The 24,033-nt window shown below is 47.0% G+C and overlaps 1 protein-coding gene and 1 pseudogene across 3 annotated transcripts in view; one reads left to right on the top strand and one right to left on the bottom strand.

The window, feature by feature from the left end:
* LOC110535510 (sodium bicarbonate cotransporter 3) overlaps positions 1–24,033 on the bottom strand; it is a 75,988-nt gene that overhangs the window by 23,828 nt on the left and 28,127 nt on the right. For all 3 annotated transcript variants that reach the window (XM_036961838.1, XM_036961851.1, XM_036961843.1), the window contains exons 3-14: positions 21,126–21,272; positions 20,797–20,935; positions 20,551–20,711; positions 20,242–20,430; positions 15,100–15,209; positions 10,876–11,033; positions 10,625–10,712; positions 10,347–10,493; positions 10,074–10,174; positions 8,938–9,112; positions 8,675–8,808; positions 392–637 (exon numbers count right to left, since the gene is read on the bottom strand). In XM_036961838.1, coding sequence (XP_036817733.1) covers positions 392–637; positions 8,675–8,808; positions 8,938–9,112; positions 10,074–10,174; positions 10,347–10,493; positions 10,625–10,712; positions 10,876–11,033; positions 15,100–15,209; positions 20,242–20,430; positions 20,551–20,711; positions 20,797–20,935; positions 21,126–21,272 — 1,795 coding nt within the window. The remainder of the gene's footprint in view (positions 1–391; positions 638–8,674; positions 8,809–8,937; positions 9,113–10,073; positions 10,175–10,346; positions 10,494–10,624; positions 10,713–10,875; positions 11,034–15,099; positions 15,210–20,241; positions 20,431–20,550; positions 20,712–20,796; positions 20,936–21,125; positions 21,273–24,033) is intronic.
* LOC110513641 lies at positions 1,117–2,176 on the top strand (annotated as a pseudogene).

Raw genomic sequence — 24,033 nt, 5'->3', positions numbered from 1 at the left:
CACGTAGAAGGTCGTAGCTCGGCGTTCTAACACGTAGAAGGTCGTAGCTCAGCGTTCTAACACGTAGAAGGTCGTAGTTCAGCGTTCTAACATGTAGAAGGTCGTAGCTCAGCGTTCTAACACGTAGAAGGTCGTAGTTCAGCGTTCTAACACGTAGAAGGTCGTAGCTCAGCGTTCTTACACGTAGAAGGTCGTAGCTCAGCGTTCTTACACGTAGAAGGTCGTAGCTCAGCGTTCTAACACGTAGAAGGTCGTAGTTCAGCGTTCTAACACGTAGAAGGTCGTAGTTCAGCGTTCTAACATGTAGAAGGTCGTAGCTCAGCGTTCTAACACGTAGAAGGTCGTAGCTCAGCGTTCGAACATATAGAAGGTCGTAGCTCAGCGTTCTTACACGTAGAAGGTGAGGTTGTCCAGCTTGTTGTTCATGTTGATGGGGTAGAGTTCCCCAAGGTGAACCAGCTTCTCCAGGGCCTCGTAGATGAAGATGATGCAGATGAGCGCTGCGAAGGCTTCCTCCGTGAAGCGGGTGATGTAACAGACCAGGGAGCTGGCGTCCGTGGCAACCAGGACGAGGCACAGGAAGGCCGTCCACAGGCCGATGCTGGTCCTCAAGGACAGGTAGGACAGGTCGTAGTCACTGGACAAGGGGAGATGGGGACAGAGGGTTAGGGAGACACACACACAATACTAAACGTATATGGACAACTTAAAGTACTGGCATTGGTCCTATACAACCCCGATATGTCACAAAATGAGAAATAATTTCAAGCTTACAGAAGTAGGAATCCTAAAACTGAATAAGCAACAACCCTCATCCTGAAAAGCAATACTAGATCAGGTCACCTGTTGAACCCTGACCAGGTACACAAGGTCTGGATTTCCAGACTGGGGGGGACGGGAGATACACTATTTACCTTATTGAAGACCTAGGTTCAGAAAAAGCAATGACTTCGGGAATCCCTGTTTGCTTGCAACATCTGTGTGTGTGTGTGTGGGTGTATGTATGACAGAGAGTGGGTGTCTGTCTCTATAAGAGCTAAGGAGAGTTTGAGCCGTGTTACATTCTTCCTCTTCTCTCTGCGACCCTGTTGATCACACACACAGAGGCGAGCGATAATGGCACCCTGCAGCCTTCCACTGCTGGCCCTGGCCTGCCTGTCTCTGTGGTCACAGCTCAGCCCACCTGGGGGGACCAGGACATCCCCTCCATGTTCAGACAGATCATGGACACTGTGGCAGAGCTGAAGGCCAAGTCTGACCTAACAGCCAGCGTGCTCGGTAAGATGGACCTGGAAAACATTATGCTGTGACAATTTAGGTTGTGTGTGTAAGCCTGAATTGCCACTGTGTATGTGCAGTGGAAGAGAGAGTGGGGCTGTGTATAAAGATAGATGTTACTACAGTGAAAGTGCTGTGTATTCTCCATGTTTCTAGCTATGAAAGAGAGAATGGAATCCATGGAGAAAGAGCTGCAGGCACTGAAAGGTGAGAAAGCATCATCTGTTGTGTGGAGTGTGGTAACTAATAAGAATGTGGTGAGGTTTCACACCCGCAGATGCGTAGACAATTACATGACAACCAATGGTGTGTGATCTGGAATATTGATGTGTGTTGATAAATGAATGAAATGTGCATTCCACAGACATTCCTAAGGTGGCGTTCGCAGCATCACTGGGAGGCAATGGACTCCAAAAGGCAGGAGACTTTAACAAAAAGCTGGTCTACAGAGAGGTCTTGACAAATGTTGGTGGTGCATACAACGTAGAGACAGGTAACACACACACACACACACACACACACACACACACACACACACACTTTAACCCTCTCCTCATTCTCCCCTGTTAAAAACAACCCTGTCCTCTCAGGTGAATTCACGGCTCCGGTTCGTGGAGTCTACTACATCCGGTTCACGGCCAACGCTCCTACAGACGTCACCTTGAGCTCCATGCTGTATAAGAACGGCGGCAAAGTCATTCTGGTCGCTCACGAGAGTCCGTCCGGCGAGGGCAGCCACACGGCGTCTAACGGAGCCACTCTGCTGCTGGAGGAGGGAGACAGTCTGCAAATGATGCTGTGGGCCAACACCCAGGTCTGGGACAACGCCAACCACCACAGCGGCTTCCTCCTCTTCCCCATGCCACAGCAGCTGAAGCAATAGGTCCCTCTTCCCCATCCCTCTTCCCTCTTTACATCCCTCTTCCCCATGACACAGCAACCAGAGACAGAGGTGTACATACACAGTAGCATTGTTTTCAACTGTTGTCAAATCAGACTGAATTAAAAATAACATTGAGGTGAAAGTCTGCTTATTCCATCTTTATAAATAACAATTTGTTCTTAACTGACTTGCCTAGTTAAATAAGGTTAAGCTTCTGAAGCTAAGCAGGGTTGTTCCTGGTCAGTCACTGGATGGGAGACCAGATGCTGCTGGAAGTGGTGTTGGAGGGCCAGTAGGAGGCACTCTTTCCTCTGGTCTAAAAAATATCCCAATGCCCCAGGGCAGTGATTGGACACTGCCCTGTGTAGGGTGCCGTCTTTCGGATGGGACGTTAAACGGGTGTTCTGACTCTCTGTGGTCATTAAATATCCCATGGCACTTATCGTAAGAGTAGGGGTGTTAACCCCAGTGTCCTGGCTAAATTCCCAAGCTGTCCCTCATACCATCATGACCGCCTAATCATCCCCAGCTTACAATTGGCTCCTTCATCCCCCTCCTCTCCCCTGTAACTATTCCCCAGGTCGTTGCTGTAAATGAGAACGTGTTCTCAGTCAACTTACCTGGTAAAATAACGTTAAAAAATATATAAAAAAATAAATAAAATATTCTGCATATTAGACTGGGATTTTAGCTTATACCTCTTACCTCCAGTGGGAACATCAGTGATTGTCCAGTAGATTAAAGATAATTTATCTTAACCCCTGGCATGATCTTTTCTCATTGAGTACTTGGGGCGAATACCATAATACACCACAACTTGATTACAGACGATGGTCACTTCTGTTTCAGTTGAGTGTAGGAGTCAGTCTTCTCTTTACCAGCAGATGGCGCTATAGTAACACCATTTCCAGATCTGGTTTACAGTAGTCTGGCCACCAGCCCTGTCCCTTTACAATGTGAACAGGCTTTCAAGTTGTAGGCCACCTTTAAATCTGATGTTAGTGCTGGGCTGTATAGGTTCCCATCATATTGCTCATCAAATCCTTCCAGATGAAGGAAGGAAAGGAGACAAGAGAAGGTGTTCTTAGGAGGGAAAGGAGACAAGAAAAGGAAAGGTGACAAGAGAAGGTGTTTGAGGAAGGAAAGGAGATGAGAAAGAGTCAGGGTTCACATTCTGACACATGGAATTCCATGACGTCTCCATGACTTTTAAAAGTTCCATCAACCAACAACTGGCGGCGTCTATATGTATAAGAAAATCAGTCTCTGATCCCATATACAATCTCCTGTCGTCAGCGTAATGTGGTAACACTGGGATGCTGCTCTCTGATCCCATATACAATCTCCTGTCGTCAGCGTAATGTGGCAACACTGGGAGGCTGCTCTCTGATCCCATATACAATCTCCTGTCGTCAGCGTAATGTGGTAACACTGGGAGGCTGCTCTCTGATCCCATGTACCATCTCCTGTAGTTAAGCAAGGCACTTAACTTAGCAAAAAAAGACACGTCCCCTTTTCAGGACACTGTCTTTCAAAGATAATTTGAAAAAATCCAAATAACTTCACAGATCTTCATTGTAAAGGGTTTAAACACTGTTTCGCATGCTTGATCAATGAACCATAAACAATTAACGAACATGCACCTGTGGAACGGTCGTTAAGACATTAACAGCTTACAGACAATAGGCAATTAAGGTCACAGTTATGAAAACTTAGGACACGAAAGAGGCCTTTCTACTGACTATGAAAATCACCAAAAGAAAGATCTGTGTGAATGTGCCTTAGGCATGCTACAAGGAGGCATGAGGATGTGGCCAGGGAAATAAATTGCAATGTCCGTACTGTGAGACGCCTACGACCGCGCTACAGGGAGACAGGGCAGACAGCTGATCGTCCTCGCAGTGGCAGACCACGTGTAACAACACCTGCAGAGGATCGGTATTTCCGAACATCACACCTGCGGGACAGGTGCAGGATGGCAACAACAACTGCCCGAGTTACACCAGGAACGCACAATCCCTCAATCAGTGCTCAGACTGTCCGCAATAGGCTGAGAGAGGCTGGACTGAGGGCTTGTAGGCCTGCTGTTAGGCAGGTCCTCAACAGACCTCACCGGCAACAATGTCGCCTATGGGTACAAACCCACCGTCGCTGGACCAGACAGGACTGGCAAAAAGTGCTCTTCATATGACGAGTCGCGGTTGTGTCTCACCAGGGGTGATGGTCGAATTCACGTTTATCGTCGAAGGAATAACGTTACACAGAGGACTTGGTGATTTGGAGGTGGAAGGGCCGTCATGGTCTGGGGCGGTGTGTAACAGCATCATCAGACTGAGCCTGTTGTCATTGCAGGCAATCTGCGTTACACAGAGGACTTGGTGATTTGGAGGTGGAAGGGCCGTCATGGTCTGGGGCGGTGTGTAACAGCATCATCAGACTGAGCCTGTTGTCATTGCAGGCAATCTGCGTTACACAGAGGACTTGGTGATTTGGAGGTGGAAGGGCCGTCATGGTCTGGGGCGGTGTGTAACAGCATCATCAGACTGAGCCTGTTGTCATTGCAGGCAATCTGCGTTACACAGAGGACTTGGTGATTTGGAGGTGGAAGGGCCGTCATGGTCTGGGGCGGTGTGTAACAGCATCATCAGACTGAGCCTGTTGTCATTGCAGGCAATCTGCGTTACACAGAGGACTTGGTGATTTGGAGGTGGAAGGGCCGTCATGGTCTGGGGCGGTGTGTAACAGCATCATCAGACTGAGCCTGTTGTCATTGCAGGCAATCTGCGTTACACAGAGGACTTGGTGATTTGGAGGTGGAAGGGCCGTCATGGTCTGGGGCGGTGTGTAACAGCATCATCAGACTGAGCCTGTTGTCATTGCAGGCAATCTGCGTTACACAGAGGACTTGGTGATTTGGAGGTGGAAGGGCCGTCATGGTCTGGGGCGGTGTGTAACAGCATCATCAGACTGAGCCTGTTGTCATTGCAGGCAATCTGCGTTACACAGAGGACTTGGTGATTTGGAGGTGGAAGGGCCGTCATGGTCTGGGGCGGTGTGTAACAGCATCATCAGACTGAGCCTGTTGTCATTGCAGGCAATCTGCGTTACACAGAGGACTTGGTGATTTGGAGGTGGAAGGGCCGTCATGGTCTGGGGCGGTGTGTAACAGCATCATCAGACTGAGCCTGTTGTCATTGCAGGCAATCTGCGTTACACAGAGGACTTGGTGATTTGGAGGTGGAAGGGCCGTCATGGTCTGGGGCGGTGTGTAACAGCATCATCAGACTGAGCCTGTTGTCATTGCAGGCAATCTGCGTTACACAGAGGACTTGGTGATTTGGAGGTGGAAGGGCCGTCATGGTCTGGGGCGGTGTGTAACAGCATCATCAGACTGAGCCTGTTGTCATTGCAGGCAATCTGCGTTACACAGAGGACTTGGTGATTTGGAGGTGGAAGGGCCGTCATGGTCTGGGGCGGTGTGTAACAGCATCATCAGACTGAGCCTGTTGTCATTGCAGGCAATCTGCGTTACACAGAGGACTTGGTGATTTGGAGGTGGAAGGGCCGTCATGGTCTGGGGCGGTGTGTAACAGCATCATCAGACTGAGCCTGTTGTCATTGCAGGCAATCTGCGTTACACCGAGGACTTGGTGATTTGGAGGTGGAAGGGCCGTCATGGTCTGGGGCGGTGTGTAACAGCATCATCAGACTGAGCCTGTTGTCATTGCAGGCAATCTGCGTTACACCGAGGACTTGGTGATTTGGAGGTGGAAGGGCCGTCATGGTCTGGGGCGGTGTGTAACAGCATCATCAGACTGAGCCTGTTGTCATTGCAGGCAATCTGCGTTACACCGAGGACTTGGTGATTTTGAGGTGGAAGGGCCGTCATGGTCTGGGGCGGTGTGTAACAGCATCATCAGACTGAGCCTGTTGTCATTGCAGGCAATCTGCGTTACACAGAGGACTTGGTGATTTGGAGGTGGAAGGGCCGTCATGGTCTGGGGCGGTGTGTAACAGCATCATCAGACTGAGCCTGTTGTCATTGCAGGCAATCTGCGTTACACCGAGGACTTGGTGATTTGGAGGTGGAAGGGCCGTCATGGTCTGGGGCGGTGTGTAACAGCATCATCAGACTGAGCCTGTTGTCATTGCAGGCAATCTGCGTTACACCGAGGACTTGGTGATTTGGAGGTGGAAGGGCCGTCATGGTCTGGGGCGGTGTGTAACAGCATCATCAGACTGAGCCTGTTGTCATTGCAGGCAATCTGCGTTACACAGAGGACTTGGTGATTTGGAGGTGGAAGGGCCGTCATGGTCTGGGGCGGTGTGTAACAGCATCATCAGACTGAGCCTGTTGTCATTGCAGGCAATCTGCGTTACACAGAGGACTTGGTGATTTGGAGGTGGAAGGGCCGTCATGGTCTGGGGCGGTGTGTAACAGCATCATCAGACTGAGCCTGTTGTCATTGCAGGCAATCTGCGTTACACAGAGGACTTGGTGATTTGGAGGTGGAAGGGCCGTCATGGTCTGGGGCGGTGTGTAACAGCATCATCAGACTGAGCCTGTTGTCATTGCAGGCAATCTGCGTTACACAGAGGACTTGGTGATTTGGAGGTGGAAGGGCCGTCATGGTCTGGGGCGGTGTGTAACAGCATCATCAGACTGAGCCTGTTGTCATTGCAGGCAATCTGCGTTACACAGAGGACTTGGTGATTTGGAGGTGGAAGGGCCGTCATGGTCTGGGGCGGTGTGTAACAGCATCATCAGACTGAGCCTGTTGTCATTGCAGGCAATCTGCGTTACACAGAGGACTTGGTGATTTGGAGGTGGAAGGGCCGTCATGGTCTGGGGCGGTGTGTAACAGCATCATCAGACTGAGCCTGTTGTCATTGCAGGCAATCTGCGTTACACCGAGGACTTGGTGATTTGGAGGTGGAAGGGCCGTCATGGTCTGGGGCGGTGTGTAACAGCATCATCAGACTGAGCCTGTTGTCATTGCAGGCAATCTGCGTTACACCGAGGACTTGGTGATTTGGAGGTGGAAGGGCCGTCATGGTCTGGGGCGGTGTGTAACAGCATCATCAGACTGAGCCTGTTGTCATTGCAGGCAATCTGCGTTACACAGAGGACTTGGTGATTTGGAGGTGGAAGGGCCGTCATGGTCTGGGGCGGTGTGTAACAGCATCATCAGACTGAGCCTGTTGTCATTGCAGGCAATCTGCGTTACACCGAGGACTTGGTGATTTGGAGGTGGAAGGGCCGTCATGGTCTGGGGCGGTGTGTAACAGCATCATCAGACTGAGCCTGTTGTCATTGCAGGCAATCTGCGTTACACCGAGGACTTGGTGATTTGGAGGTGGAAGGGCCGTCATGGTCTGGGGCGGTGTGTAACAGCATCATCAGACTGAGCCTGTTGTCATTGCAGGCAATCTGCGTTACACAGAGGACTTGGTGATTTGGAGGTGGAAGGGCCGTCATGGTCTGGGGCGGTGTGTAACAGCATCATCAGACTGAGCCTGTTGTCATTGCAGGCAATCTGCGTTACAGGAAAGACATCCTCCTCCCTCATGTGGTACCCTTCCTGCAGGCTCATCCTGACATGACCCTCCAGCATGACAATGCTACCAGCTATACTGGTGGCCACACCAGATACTGACTGTTAATTTTGAAATCAACAGGGGGAAAAAAGGCTACATAGAATATTTTTCCCTAAAATTAATATTCACTATTCACAAATAATTACTTTGATTCACACAATCCAATTCACCACGATTGAACCGAATCCCAACTAATACAATAGCAAAGTGAATCCTTTATTTAGCCAAACTGGAATCGTTTAAATGAATCATGAATTGTTCAAAAAAGTTAATCAACTTTGTATGGCCTTATCGGTGTAAAGTTTTTGGGGAGATAACTGTTTAGCTATTATTAGCATGTATGAATGTTAACTAGAGGATAGAAGACATGTTCTGAATTATCTACCTAGTTAATTTGTTGTATCATATTTTGATGATGCTCGCCATCACCGACACGCTAGTGTCATTCCGATCCTGGCTGATATGTACATTTTTATTTGATTGATAAAATATTTAAAAACGGTGCCTAAAAAATTACATTAACAGAAATTATTAAATGAATTTCCATGACATTTCAAAAACGTTTTGGGAATTTATCATTTCCCAACTTTTATTAGGCTCCTGAGTGGCGTAGCGGTCCAAGGCACTGCATCTCAGTGCTAGAGGCGTCACTACAGAACCTGGTTCGATTCCATGCTGTATCACAACCGGATGTGATTGGGAGTCCCACTGGCCGGCGCACAATTGGCCCAGTGTCGTCCGGGTTAGGGTTTGGCCAAGGGTAGGCCATCATTGTAAATAAGAATTTGTTCTTAACTTACTTACCTAGTTAAATAAAAGGTTAAATAAAATTCCAAGACTTTCATGACCCTACGAACCCTGAGGAGGTGTTTGGGACAGTTGGGACACGGCTCCAGCAGTAGCCTGCACACTCACCTGCAGAACTTAAAGAGGATCTTCTCAAAGACCAGGACTGGTCCGGTGCTGCCCAGAATGGTGAGTGGCTGGCCCGCAAACATGGAGAAGGCCACGCCCGTCAGAGACGCCCCGAACAACGACTCGATCGCACTCTGAGTGTGAGTGAGAGTGAGGGGAGATTAGGCAAAGGACGGTGAGCAATTAAACATTTTTATCACAAAGTCATCAATAACTCTAGACAAATACAATATCTCCCATTAGCTTCTGGTGACATCACTCACAATGTTTCCCTTGGTGGCCTCGCCCAGCAGGCCTCCGAAAGTGATGACAGGGGACATGCAGGCGCAGTAGAGGAACAGCACAGAGGCCAGGCACTGCAGGCTCAGAGCATCCCTAATATCTCCCCACAGGAACGGAGCTTTCCTCCTTACATCCATCACCAGGCCCCCAAAGATCCTGACAGAGGAGAGAGAGGGAGGGAGGGGGAGAGAGAGGGAAGACGTCAGAGAGCAGGGAAGCCAGTGAGGGAGTTTTAATAATAGTTTAATTGCTAGAGAGATGTGATATCATCTCTGCACCTTTAGTATTGGGGACAACTCTAAATCAGAGCCAACTCAAAAAACTGGACAGACTAAATGTAGTAGGCAGTTGGAATATAGCCAGCAATGGAAACCGTGCCAGCTGAGGGGACATAAATAATTGTCACACAGACACAGCTCCTGTACAGGCCACTTCAGGTCATGTTTCAGAGAGGGGTCAAGAACAGCATGTCTAAAGCCTGCATAGACACTTTAGTGATGTCACCCTTAATGCCATAGTTATTAACTAACTTCTTCACTGAGCAGAATGTCATTACTCAACATTACACAGTAACTGCTGCTCAATAATATACAACTCTACTTAGTAGGTACCATGAAATAACCTACAATTGAAGACAAGTTAGTAAAAGTAAGAAATCAATCTAGTATATTTTTGGTCTTTTTCATGAACTAGAAATACACTATGGTGTGGTTTCAGTATTATTGGAGCGTGAATGGTGTGTGGGGTACTGGTGTGTAGACGGTGTGTGTGGGGTACTGGTGTGTAGACGGTGTGTGTGGGGTACTGGTGTGTAGACGGTGTGTGTGTGGGGTACTGGTGTGTAGACGGTGTGTGTGTGGGGTACTGGTGTGTAGACGGTGTGTGTGGGGTTGTGGGGTACTGGTGAAGTGCTGCTAGATGAAAGGCTGCAGTAGACCTCTTCAGCTTCTACATCAGACTCATGAAAGACTTTCCAGACCTCTAGTGAACAGCTCTCTTCATGTTCATAATGCTTTTATAATGAGCTGCCAAGGTGACCACTCAGTCTGGCAGCTCCTTTTCATCAAAAGGGACTTAAAGAAAACCCATTGTGTGTTTGTGTGTGAGAGAGACCCACCTCCCTGTCCTCTGTAGCTCTGGTCCTGCTTGGTGCTGGTCTTCCTTGAAGGAATCATTATGGGCAGAGCCGTTGGGCAATGAGGGCATCTTCCTCTTGTCCTGTGTAGAGAGAAAAGCCCCCCACAGGCCAGGTTACTGCACAGCCCTCAACATTCTAACCATCAGTACTGTACACACACCGTGTCCACAGCAGTTCTCTTACAATATTACCCATCAGCATGTCTCACACGTTCAATAGCAGCCAACCAACATCTTCGTCCAGATCCCTCACCTGAGATGGGACACTCTTGGGGGGCTCGATTCGTATCGTAGGGTCCCACTCTCCTGGGGGTAGGACGGTCACCTGGTCCAGAAACTCATCTATCCCCGACAGCAGATCGTTCCGGTCTTTGGCCTTGTACGCTACATCATGGAAGACCTGGCACAGGACGACAACAGCAGTCTCTCAAACGACATGTCGCTGCTTCTGACGCCACAGCATGGGACCAATTGGTGATTGGCCAAGGTTGAAATTGGACCAATCCAGAGCTGTGTTGTAGTGCTCCTCACCTCGTCTGTCATCAGCGTGGCGATGGAGCGGCCGATCTCGTGGTACTGAGGACCCTTCCCAAACGGACCCAGCAGCAGGAACAGGAACCTGACCAATAGGAGAGCAGGATAGAATCAGAGTCCACCCAAGCACACCCCCCTCAACACACAATATATTTTTCAAAAATTGTTGTCTATTGCCATAACTCCTTCACAGTCAAAATGACTAAATGCCTGTCATACGATTCAGATAAGTGTGTGTACACACTTACCTGGTGGGTACGGGCACCTCAGTGAGACCAGTGAGCAGCACGGCGGGGGACAGCCTGATGAAGGCTATGATTGGTCGCTCCAGGAATTCCACCTCTCCCACCAGCACGTTGGACGCCTCCGCCCCAGGAGGGATCTTCTTCATGAAGTTCATGTCCACCTGGGAGGTTGAAGGTCACAGGGTTAAACAGGAAGTATACATGCTTGGATGTTCCTGAAGTTGAATTGTATTGGCCATGCAGGGTTCATAGACATTTAGACAGATTGAATTTCAGGACTTTAAACTAAATTCCCATGACAACAATTGGTGGTGTTTAAATTGAAGTATATATTTTTTGGCAGAAATGTGGTATCAACACTTGGAGGCTGGAGGCTGATCCCATGTAGTCTACCATCTCCTGTCATTGTACAAGGCACTTAACCCCCCCCCAAAGTAGAATCCCTGTTAGGCAACTGTATAAACACATGTGGTCAACCCTCAGACTGGAGAGCTGATGGGTGTGCAGACTTTTGATACAGCCCTGTTCAAACACGTTGCAGTCAGTTTATCAAGGTCCGGTTGAGCAACTCATTTCTAAAATGTTTTGTTAGAGGACAAAAATAAATACATGGTTGACCTCCCTGGATGATAAACATACTTGGTGGAAATGTTGCTCTGGCTTTGTCCAATAATTAGCTCATTCAATATATCAAAGATCATATAGGGGGAACGCATAGAGGAAACACTGAACAGTTAACTAGAGAGAGAGAGAACTAGCCAGGCTACAAGATTTGAATTGGCTACCTACTCTGTTCTCGATCATATTTTATAGGCCTCTCCTTGAGCAATGGCCCACTGGTACACATGCAGGTGAGGACACACAGATGCACTGAAGTTGATTTTTATGTGATTGGTAAAGAATATGTGCCCAAATAAAATACACACAAAAAAAAAAGTATTCTTTTCAGATTTGATCATTTTCTAAACGTTTCCAGGACTGGAAAACATTGTAAAATTCCAAGATTTAAGGCCGTACCAACCCTACATTATGTGCCAAATTTCTACAAAATTCTCAACTGTTATTAACTGTGGAAAATATAAGATGTGTGTTTTGGTAACATGGTCAGTTACTGAGGATGTGTGTATAGACGGGTAGTTTGAGGGTTGAACTACCCCCCCCCCCCCAAAAGAACCAGCGCGTGTACACCATTAATCACATGTACCAGGCAAGGAGACGGGGTACCTTATCGCCTACATTATGGACTCTACCCACTACCTCTACACCGCGGACGCTACCCCTACACCGCGGACGCTACCCGCTACACCGCGGACGCTACCCTTACCCACTACCCCTACACCGCGGACCCTACCCGCTACCCCTACACCGCGGACGCTACCCCTACATCGCGGACGTTACCCGCTACCCCTACACCGTGGACCATACCCACTACCCCGCGGATCCTACCCGCTACCCCTACACCGCGGACGTTACCCGCTACCCCTACACCACGGACACTACCCGCTACCCCTACACCATGGACACTACCCACTACCCCTACACAGGGGACACTACCCACTACCCCTACACCATGGACACTACCCACTACCCCTACACCATGGACACTACCCCATGCACCCTACCCCTACACCATGGACACCACCCACTTACACTGTACTATGGATGCTTCCGTCAGAAGCGATGACCTCAAACAGGACACCTAATAAATAATAAATCACATAGAATATGTGCGGTTGCTGTGCTGCTGACTGAACTGCTGCACAAAAAAAGATAATGAAAACATCAGATTCTCTGAACCACGGTCGGACCACTACATACAGATCAACACAGTCACAACACTACGGTCACACACACGGCACTGGCAGGTAACATGTCATGTACAGTCACGTCACGGAACAACACAGTCTCATGGATCAACACAACAGCACTGATTGGCCAGGGCCAGTGATTAACAGGAGAGAGGACTTACTGCAGGCCTCCTGGCACCCCCGCCCCAGGAACCACAACTACAGTGGCAAGCATGCTGAGAGCGGGACAAACAGGGGCACAACTTAATTCAGATCACACCATAAGCTCAGCTCACTCAGCTAGGGTCCAATCTGGATCCATGATGTCACCTCTTATTAGAACATCATCCTCATAATACACTGTTCTCATACCCATCAGTCTCCCAAGGAGCGGAAACCAGTCACATTGTTCAGTATCCAGCATGTGTTACTTCAAATGAGATTGAATACTTTCCGAATGCATTGTATATCTGACCCATTGACTTTTTCCACTTGTCACATTCAATTCATTATTTACCTCAATCTACACACAATACCCCATAATGACCAAGCGAAAACAGGTTTTTAGAAATTCATCTTTGAAATGTTTCTACAACTTGATTGGAGTCCACCTGTGGTAAATTCAATTGATTGGACATGATTTGGAAAGGCAGACACCTGTCTATATAAGGTCTCACAGTTGGCAGTGCATGTCAGAGCAAAAACCAAGCCATGAGGTGGAAGAAATTGTCTATAGAGCTCCGAGACAGGATTGTGTTGACACAGATCTGGGGAAGTTTACCAAATCATTTCTGCAGCATTGAAGGTCCACAAGAACACAGTGGCCTCCATCATTCTTAAATGGAAGGAGTTTGGAACCAAGACTCTTCCTAGAGCTGGCTGTCCGGCCAAAACTGAGCAATCAGGGGGGAAAGGGGCCTTGGTCAAGGTGACCAAGAACCCGATGGTCACCCTGACAGAGCTCCAGAGTTCCTCTGTGGAGATGGTTGTCCTTCTGGAAGGTTCTCCCATGTCTGCAGCACTCCACCAATCAGGCCTTTATCATAGAGTGGCCAGACAGAAGCCACTCCTCAGTAAAAGGACAAAGAGAAACAAGATTCTCTGGTCTGATGAAACCAAGATTGAACTCTTTGGCCTGAATGCCAAGTGTCACGTCTGGAAGAACCTGGAACCATCCCCTACGGTGAAGCATGGTGGTGGCAGCATCATGCTGTGGGGATGTTTTTCAGCAGCAGGGACTGGGTGACTAGTCGGGATCGAAGGAAAGAGATCTTTGATGAAAACCTGTTCCAAAGCGCTCTGGACCTTGAACTGGGGTGACGGTTCACCTTCCAACAGGACAACGACCCTAAGCACACAGCCAAGACAATGCAGGAGTGGCTTCGGGACAAGTCTCTGAATGTCCTTGAGTGGCCCACCCAGAGCCCTGATTGAACCCGATCGAACATCTCTGGAGAGACCTGAAAATTGAGCTTGAGAGGATATGCAGTGTCATAGCCAAGAAGACTTGAGGCTGTAATCAATGGCAAAAGTGCTTTAACAAAGTACAGAGTAAAGGGTCTGAATACTTAAGTAAAATGTGATTTCAGTTATTATTTTATTTCTAAAAACCTGTTTTTGCTTTGTCATTATGGGGTATTGTGTGTAGATTGAGGGATTCCAATTTTTTTTATTGTAGAATAAGGTTGTAACGTAACAAAATGTGGAAAAATTCAAGGGATCTGAAATCGTATTGAATGCACTGTATAAACCCTGGATTTCTGATGCTATGTATTGGCCAATCAGAGGCTTTGAAGCCAGCGGCTGCCATATTGACTTCTCTGAAGAGCCCTGCATGGGCATGAATTTTAAGCCCGAGCCCTACCTATGCTGTGACGCTCAGGTCCTACCCAGGCCCGATTGCTTCAACCATATTAAAGCCCCGTCCCTGACCGAAACCAAAAATAACTTCCTCCATTAGCTGCTCTGTCAGTCTCACCATGCGCGCAGCTCGCTCTGCATGTACTCTACTCATGGTGGCTCTGAGCGAGTATCCATAGCAACGGCTCTGCTAGGGCTGCTCTGCTCAATGACAAGACATGACAGAGCAGTTAACTACTTTGTCACTAACAAAACTCAAGGAACATTATTTTCTGTGAAATAATCTCTCCTGTCTTATATTTGACGAGGTTGAAGTACTTCTGACACCATGTTATGATCGTTGTCAGATATGACTATTGCGCAGCAGAGCATGAGCAAATGGCTCAGCTTCAAAATGTTTGTGATCAATTTAGTGATATACGAGCATCACCTGTTCCCTAGTTATTGATTAAAAAAAAGGCCCTACTCGGCCCTAACCCAATGTATAATGTCGGGCCCGGGTCGGGTAGCAGAGCTCTAATTGTCTGTCCTCGTGACCGTGGGTCTACACACTGCTCAGCAGTGGGAGGAGAGACGTTACCTTGCTGAAGTCCACAGTGCTGTTCTCTCTGCTTCCTCCGTTGATGCGGCTCTCACTCGGTTTACTGTTCTCCAGGTTCCCAGGAGCCGACTGGGGGGATGCCAGGAGGCCTGCCCAAGGGGAGGAAGGGGTAGAAGAAACCAGTGGTCAATTGAACAGTAAAAATGAACTGTGTGTATGGCCGATATGAATGGGGAATTGGTACAATTTGTAGACGTACACAATTATATGTGTCTGAGAAGGTGAGCGGGGGGGCTATGCATGTGTGACTCAGTGAGTTTGAGAGTTTGTTCAGACATGCAGCTGCTCTGTACATACTGGGTGAGAAACTCCACGTATCACAACAGTCATTAGAGATGGTAGAAATAACTAAACAGTGGGGGGGTCAATTAGGTAGACACTCATAGACATCCTGTGTTTACAGGACCAACCCTACGGAGGCTGGAGTTGGACAGAAAGGTTTCAGAGGGAGATTAGTGGTGGAATGTGCTCCAATGGGGCCCTGCCTGTCAATCCCCTGCTTCTTACTGAACCAGTCAGCCAAGATACACCATATGGTCCAGTTAGACAGCACATTTAAAGCTGGGAAAAACAGAACACACTCACGTGTTGGTATTTACACACACACACACACACACACACACACACACATCATGGCCTCAGCCTCTTGCTGTAAAAACATATTTTGACCTCTCACGGTCTATGAACCTTGCCAATTGAAACTAGGACTTGCTATGGAACTCTGTGTAATACTGTGCAGCGTCTGTGTGCATATGGGGGTGAAACCTGAGCAAGCCTCACATTAAACCCTGATATCATTTATTAGCCAGTGGTAATGGGGGTTATAGTGCCTGATTACAATAACATAGGGCCAACTTAATGTAAACAGTTACCAAACTTCGTATAAACTCCAAATTCAGCCTTTGCCCAAACCGCTCACATTTTCAGGTGAGAAGTTGTGGGTAGCGGGGAAATTGCTCATAAATATTAATTTTGTGGGTGGGTAAACATAGTAGTACCTGATCCCAACACTAAAGCATTCTCACCAGAAGTCCACTGGCACGTGCTGATAATAAAATTATGTGCATCTCGAGCAAATATTGCTCTGGACAGTCAGCTCTCAGTGGAAAGGTGATGAGTTCCTGACATCTACTGCAAGTGTAAATTAAAATCCGAAATGTGGCGCAATTTAAAAATAATAATTATACATTGAAATGTGGACCTACGTTTATTGCGGTATTGTGTTGGAGAAAAAAGCGAGTCGTCACCTTGATATAATGAAGATTAGGGGCTAATTTCAATCCAACCCACATTGCAGTATTCATGTTGTAGCTCTTGGTCAAATTAACTCAATAGTCTTGGGTACTGTATAAAAACCTACAACTACTACCAGGGCCACCCCTCTCACAGGCATGCGTTCACTTTTCAGAATTACAAGTGTGTGGGCACAGGATGAATACTGTAAATAAAATGGTTTTATCTATCCATCCATCCATCCATCCATAGTTGAAGTCAGATGTTTACATACACCTAAGCCAAATGCATTTAAACTCAGTTTTTCACAATTCCTGACATTTAATCATAGTAAAAATGTCCTGTCTTAGGTCAGTTAGGATCACCACTTTATTTTAAGAATGTGAAATGTCAGAATAATAGTAGAGAGAAGGATTTATTTCAGCTTTTATTTCTTTCATCACATTCCCAGTGGGTCAGAAGTTTACATATACTCAATTAGTATTTGGTAGCATTGCCATTAAATTGTTTAACTTGGGTCAAACGTTTTAGGTAGCCTTCCACAAGCTTCCCACAATAAGTTGGGTGAATTTTGGCCCATTCCTCCTGACAGAGCTGGTGTAACTGAGTCAGGTTTGTAGGCCTCCTTGCTCGCACATGCTTTTTCAGTTCTGCCCACACATCTTCTATAGGATTGAGGTCAGGGCTTTGTGATGGCTACTCCAAAACCTTGACTTTGTTGTCCTTAAGCCATTTTGCCACAACTTTGGAACTATGCTTGGGGTCATTGTCCATTTTGAAGACCCAAGCTTTAACTTCCTGACTGATATCTTGAGATGTTGCTTCAATATATCCACATAATTTACCTCCCTCATGATGCCATCTATTTTGTGAAGTGCACCAGTCCCTCCTGCAGCAAAGCACCCCCACAACATGATGCTGCCACCCCTGTGCTTCACTGTTGGGATGGTGTTCGTCGGCTTGCAAGCCTCCCCCTTTTTCCTCCAAACATAAATGGTCATTATGGCCTAACAGTCTATTTTTGTTTCATCAGACCAGAAGACATTTCTCCAAAAAGTACAATCTTTGTCCTTATGTGCTGTTGCAAACCGTAGTCTGGTTTTTCTATGGCGGTTTTGGAGCAGTGGCTTCTTCCTTGCTGAGCGACCTTTCAGGTTATGTCGATATATAACTTGTTTTACTGTGGATATAGATACTTTTGTACCTGTTTCCTCCAGCATCTTCACAAGGTCCTTTGCTGTTGTTCTGGGATTGATTTGCACTTTTAGCACCAAAGTACGTTCATCTCTAGGAGACAGAACTTCCCTTCCTTCCCGAGCAGTATGATGGCTGTGTGGTCCCATGGTGTTTATACTTGTATACTATTGTTTGTACAGATGAACGTGGTACCTTCAGGCATTTAGAAATTGCCCCCAAGGATGAACCAGACTTGTGGAGGTCTTCAATTTTTTTTCTGAGGTCTTGGCTGATTTCTTTTGATTTTCCCATGATGTCAAGCAAAGAGGCACTGAGTTTGAAAGTAGGCCTTGAAATACATCCACAGGTACACCTCCTATTGACTCAAATTATGTCAATTAGCCCATCAGATGCTTCTAAAGCCATGACATAATTTTCTGGAATTTTCCAATCTGTTTAAAGGCACAGTCAACTTAGTGCATGTAAACTTCTGACCCACTGGAATTGTGGTACAGTGAATTATAAGTGAAATAATCTGTGTTTAAACAATTGTTGGAAAAATTACTTGTGTCATGCAAAAAGGAGATGTCCTAACCGACTTGCCAAAACGATAGTTTGTTAAGAAATGTGTGGACTGGTTGAAAAACTAGTTTTAATGACTCCAACCTAAGTGTATGTAAACTTCCAACTTCAACTGTACACATCTCTGCCCCATGTGGGATTAGAACTCAAAACCATTGAACTATGAGCCATTGTCATCTATTTCTTGTAACGATGGATGTAGCTACAAATAAATGTATAATCCTCATAGCCTCCATGTTTTCTTTCTTCGTAAAAGATGCATGAAACGGTAAGCAAAAACATTGAATTTGGTCATATGCGGAAATGTGCCTTCCTGCCTTTAGAATTTTGTGTAACGCCAGTAGTCTAGTCAAGGAAGCATCATGCAAAATATATATTGGCACACTCCACTTACCAAGACCATTGCCAAATAAGGCGTGCGGTCACCTGTTTTTATAGTAAGCCACGAGGTGGTACCACCAAGCACATCCAGAAGGGAGTGCATTTCATTCCGAACCGCTCGCTTGAGATGATGTAGAGGAACCTTCTCAAGGTGTGATGTAACCGCTGGGGGGAATGAGATTAATAGTAAATCAAAATAACAAAATATAGCCCATTCGCAACCAACTGTGGAAATGAAGACCAGAATTGACGTGTTTCACTAAGTCTAAAACATCTGGTTTGTTTTGATGAAATGTACTCTTTAAGTGCTTCACAAGTCATCAAGCACACAGACAGACACATACAATGTTAAGGACTGAGAGGGGTCAGATTATGTAAGGTGAAGAAGGTGTGGAGGGAGGGTTTCATGCTATTTGCAGGATATTTAACCTGCTGGAGGTGGGGGGAGGAGCTGCACCAGACGGGCAGGGTCTGCACCCCAGACTCCTCCTTGTGGTCCTTGACTAGACCGGACCGGAGCTTCAGTTCCTCCCCATCTGGAGCATGGACCTCCACACTGGGGATACTCCAGCTCCTACCCTCACCGGTCAATCAGAGTAGGGGTGGGGGACAGGCAGGGAGGGGTGGGTCTGGGTCAGTCAGAGGGGTGGGGGGACAGGCAAGGAGGGGTGGGGGATCTGCACCTGGTTAGGGGAGGGGTGTTCTGGGGGGTGCTAAGGGGGGAGGGGGGGGTGCTGGCGTTGAGCAGGAAGCGACTGAGGAACTGAGACCCCCTCGACTCCCTTGAGGAGGGAGGGGCGGGAGGTGGATAGACTTCCTATGGAGGGGGCAAGGGTAGTTGGGAAAGCAGAGAAGACAGGATGGAAAAAGGAAAGAGGGAGAGGAAAAATACATCAAGAAGGGTAAGAATACTAAATGTGTGTAAGGGAACAATGCTCTTCATGCTGCGAAGCCCAGGCCTCGGAAGTGTCTTGTTAGTGGAAGTCAAAGACAAAGAGCAGGGGCATATTCAGTACATCCCAAAACGTCACAGGGAACATTTGCACAACGTACACGGAGCCGCAGTAAACCAGGAGAGATTAAGTCAAGATCAATTAACATCTGTCATAATGCCAACTGCCCACAAACAGCAGCGAACATGTTCAGAACACACACAAAAACGCTGTTTAGCAACCTTTTGCAACAATGTCACAAAAACACAATAAATGCTGCGGTTATATCACGCTTTAAATAAGGATATACTATAGGTCACTCAAACAGACCAATCACAAGCAAGGGGAAGCTGACCAATAACCTTCAACTGTGATTTAACTGCTACATGATGGCATGTGCACATATTTACTTTGGTTTTAAGTTATTAACTATTAGCCTATTACAACATTTCAACACAAAATCCTAATCACAAAACCATCTTTCCAGGAGAAAACACAATCCAGCACACAAAACAAACTCTCAGACTTATCACTGCAGTGTTCAAGAACAGTCATGATGGGAAAATCACATGCCAGTAAAAGGCTCATGCACCAATCAGATCTTGCCCATCGTCTTGTCACTCAGATACCTCAGCCAATTGACACCTCTTTGAAAGACCCAACCCACTTCATAAAACAACATGCGCATAGTACATACATTCAATCTGTCAAAACACAACCAAAAAGGGTGTAAATAAACCCTTATTTTGTAGAAGAGCTGAAATGAGGGGATGAAGAGCAGAAGAGGAAAAAGGAGAGGTGCAGCGAGGGCCCTCACAGTTTCTCTCAAGCAGGTGTGGGTCAGATTGTTTCTTGCCGATGTCAGCGAAGGAGCGCACCAGAGGGATGCGGTTGCTGAGCTTCTTCTCGTTCTGGTGGTGGTGTCTCTTCAACATGGCCTCCCTCACCTTCTGCCTCAACTCCTCCTCCAGCTGAGCCGACGCCACCATGCTGTCTATCACCATGTCTATGGGGGTACAGGGTAGACTGCATGCTTTATTCAACAGTTACATGCATATTTAACACATTCAACTTTCAGACTCACACACACAGTAAAATGTCTGCAGAGACATACATACACACTCACCTGCGATCTCCTCAATGGTGTTAGCTCTCATGTCCAACATGACAGTGCCGTTGAGGATGCAGCTGCGGAGCTCGAAGAGGCTGTGGAGAGACAGCGTGGCTACGTAGGGCTTACTCCAACGCTCCCCTCCATCCTCCACGTCTTCCTCAAACTTTAACCACCTAAACACACAGATGAAAGGAGCTGTTGATGTTTCCTCATCCAACCACATCCACTAGGAGTAGTGAGGAAGGGTGCGCGTCATGCCTGGCTGTCTCCCTCCACTCGTAGACGTGTCCGTCCCGGAAGAACAGCTCGTCCAGCTCAGTGAACAGGTCGTGGGGCATGTGCTCTTCATCATCATCCTCTGTCCCCAGGATGAACTGGACCCGCTGGGACGGGGTGTCTGAAACACAGGGGGTACAGGCGGAAGATGGGTAATGTAGTACAACCAAGGGGAATATTAGTGGAAAAAGGACAGTAAAAGGTTTGGTATAGGAAACAGGGCTGGAGAACGGATATATGGCAATAGAGCTGATCTGAGGACAGTGAATGAAGCAGACGTTGAGGTGGGAGAGTGAACTGGTCTTAGCTACCATAGGAAGGAGACTCTCGTCCATCTTCATGGTCCGAGCGGTCTCTCCTCTTGCGGTGGTGTCTGTGGCCGCGGTGGCTGCGGTGGTGCCTCCGTTTGGTCTCTCTGCCCAGAGGAACATGGACACCCACATAGACCGCTCTGTGACCTGGGAACAGGGTAGAGAGGCATGGTCAATCACAGTCTACCATGTATAATAGTCTTATCTGCAGTTGGGCTGGGTATATACACTGTGCATTTAATACATATGGTCTGATTTCAGCATTTTATAAATCTTTAGATCCCCTTTCTTTACAGGCCCAAAATGGCATGAGACAAATGCAGTTGTTTTCATACACTGCAGCCACCCTAGAGTTACCGTCACAGACTGTGCCACCCCCCTACACACGTCTTCCTGTCTGTTGTTTAAGTACGTCACACACAATGGTAACCCTTCCCTCTTATCCTCCTCTCAATTTCTGGCGTGTCAAGTGGCAATACCAGAAGCGTTAAATGAATGGACGAGTTACGTGCCGTTCTGACAGCAGCTAAGAACGGATAGAAAGGACGTCACTGCCCAAGACCCGCTACTCTCTACTCACTGCTCGTTGTCAGGACATGGGGAAAGGAGAGAAGGCTCAAAAGGAGAAGGACATGTAGCCTGCTCTTTGTGCTTATAAACACACTTTATCTTTTGAGAGCTGGGACCGTTAAACCGTTCTGGATGGCATACTACTGACGTCAGTCTGGACAGAGCAGATAAATGGACCAGGAGGGAGGTGAGGACTACAGCATGGTGGGTCTTCATCACGCCCCTGTCACATACATGTAATATGTCATAGCCCACTAAGCTCAATGAGGGGAAAAAAATATATTACAAATTATTTTTTATTTATTTTTTAAAATCACACCAAAAACATAGTATTTGTGAGTGGGGGCCTGTGTCTTCCAATGCTTTCCCTATTATGAGCCACGGGGAGTTTTTAGCAGTAATACATATCTGAATACTTCAGTTGTGACCTCCCTAAATGAAGTGTTCCATGCTGTGGGTGCCACCCTTAATTAAAGGTGAGCTGTGAGCCTAGCATAGGAAGCATAGCATGGAGAGAAACATTACCTACCCCCCCATCCCCAGTTCCTCTCTGGTGTCTGGATCAGCTAAAAAAGGTCTGTGATACTCAGCTGATACCCCTGCAGGGTTTCCCGTCTAAAAGTACTTAGTTCCTTCCATTTACATGGATGACAGAGACACACAACAGCCCTAATAATATAACTAAAATCGTTATTGTTCCAGGCTTCCAGCTAACATCTTTATTGCATCTCTGGGCGTTCCTATGAATAAATAACATTCAGAGGTTTTCCTCTGTGGTTTCCATTAGCACCTCTGGGTTGTCAGCTGTAATGTTCTGCGCAGTAGGAGGAGTCCCTGGGCCACACACACGCACACAGTCAGTAGATAAACAATTGTCTCCATAACACTGTCGCTGGCTGGGGTCAGGTCTCCTACAGGCTGCTAATGTCTCCACTGAGACACAGTGCACATCAATTACTATGTAGGCCTACCCCGTACCCGTGCATATCTACTCACAACTGGTGACTCTTGAATATAAAACAAGCTTTCGTTACTCATTGTGGATTTATTATTACGTATTTTACTTTTCTATTATATAGTTATAGTTCTATTATATATAATATTCTATATATATATTATCTATTATATAGGAAGGGCCTGTAATGAAACATTTCACTGTTAGTCTAAACCTGGTCTACGTAGCAGGTGACCAATACAGTTTGACGTTACCTCCCACTATAGACAACCAGTAGTTAGAGACCAAAACTCACTATTTCCAGTCTTTCACATTTCAGAAACAATCATCTGACTTGTGAGACTAGGCTCTTAGGCAGGCTCATGATCAATGTTCCCTGCCTCAAATTATTTCCGCCACTGAGCAAATTTCAGTTATGCTGAGCACAAACGTGAACGTTTTGCGTTTACTGTGAACACGGGGGCTGTACCCACTTTAAGTTAGTTTTAACCGTGGCCAAGTAGGCTACCGTGGTCATTCGATCATTATGTAGTCCTACCAGAGTGGCTGTGAGACCGGCAGTAGGATTTTACAGTGAGGAGGCAGAACATTATTTATTGCCCAGAGTGACACTTTCTATTTGCAAGTGAAGATAATAACAGCCGACGAAATGTACAAGTATTTAGAAAATAATAAACTGGATCAAATAGAGCTCTTCAAACAAAACCCAGCAACATGCTGACCTGTCCCCTGTCCTGTCCCACAAACAATGAGAGGACAGGCTTCTTATGTGGAACCTTTATTTAACTAGGCAAGTCAGTTAACACTACCCTGGCCAAACCTGGACGATGCTGGGACAATTGTGCACCACCCTATGGGACTCCCAATCACGGCCAGTTGTGATACAGCCTGTAGCACATTACCCATGATGCAACTAAAACGGGAAACCCTTACACGTATCTGGTCAATTGACATTCAGAGCACATTAAATACAGTACCATACATACACGTTCAGATAATAAACATATGTAGTTCTACCAGCACACCTCAGTAACTATGATAAACCCATGCTTTAGAGCAGTGTTGACCAATCCCGGTCCTCCAGTACCCCCAACAGTACACTTTTATTGTAACCCAGGACAAACACACCTGATTCAACTAGTCAACTAATCATCAAGCCCTCAATGAGCTGAGTGAGGCGTTTGTCCAGGGTTACAACAACATTTACTGTTGGGGGTCCTGGAGGACCTGGGCTGGGAAACACCGCTTCATAGCATAAATACTATCTGGGATATAAAAACGTACGTCCCCCGGGTTTAAGCTCCTACCGCGCCACCCGTACCATTCATTAACTATGAACAGAACCCTCTTCAAAACTAGGACATACAAGGTAATCATACACAT

This window comes from Oncorhynchus mykiss, chromosome 2, assembly GCF_013265735.2.
Source record: "Oncorhynchus mykiss isolate Arlee chromosome 2, USDA_OmykA_1.1, whole genome shotgun sequence".
Lineage (NCBI taxonomy): Eukaryota > Metazoa > Chordata > Actinopteri > Salmoniformes > Salmonidae > Oncorhynchus > Oncorhynchus mykiss.
This window is presented reverse-complemented; position numbering and strand designations above follow the sequence as displayed.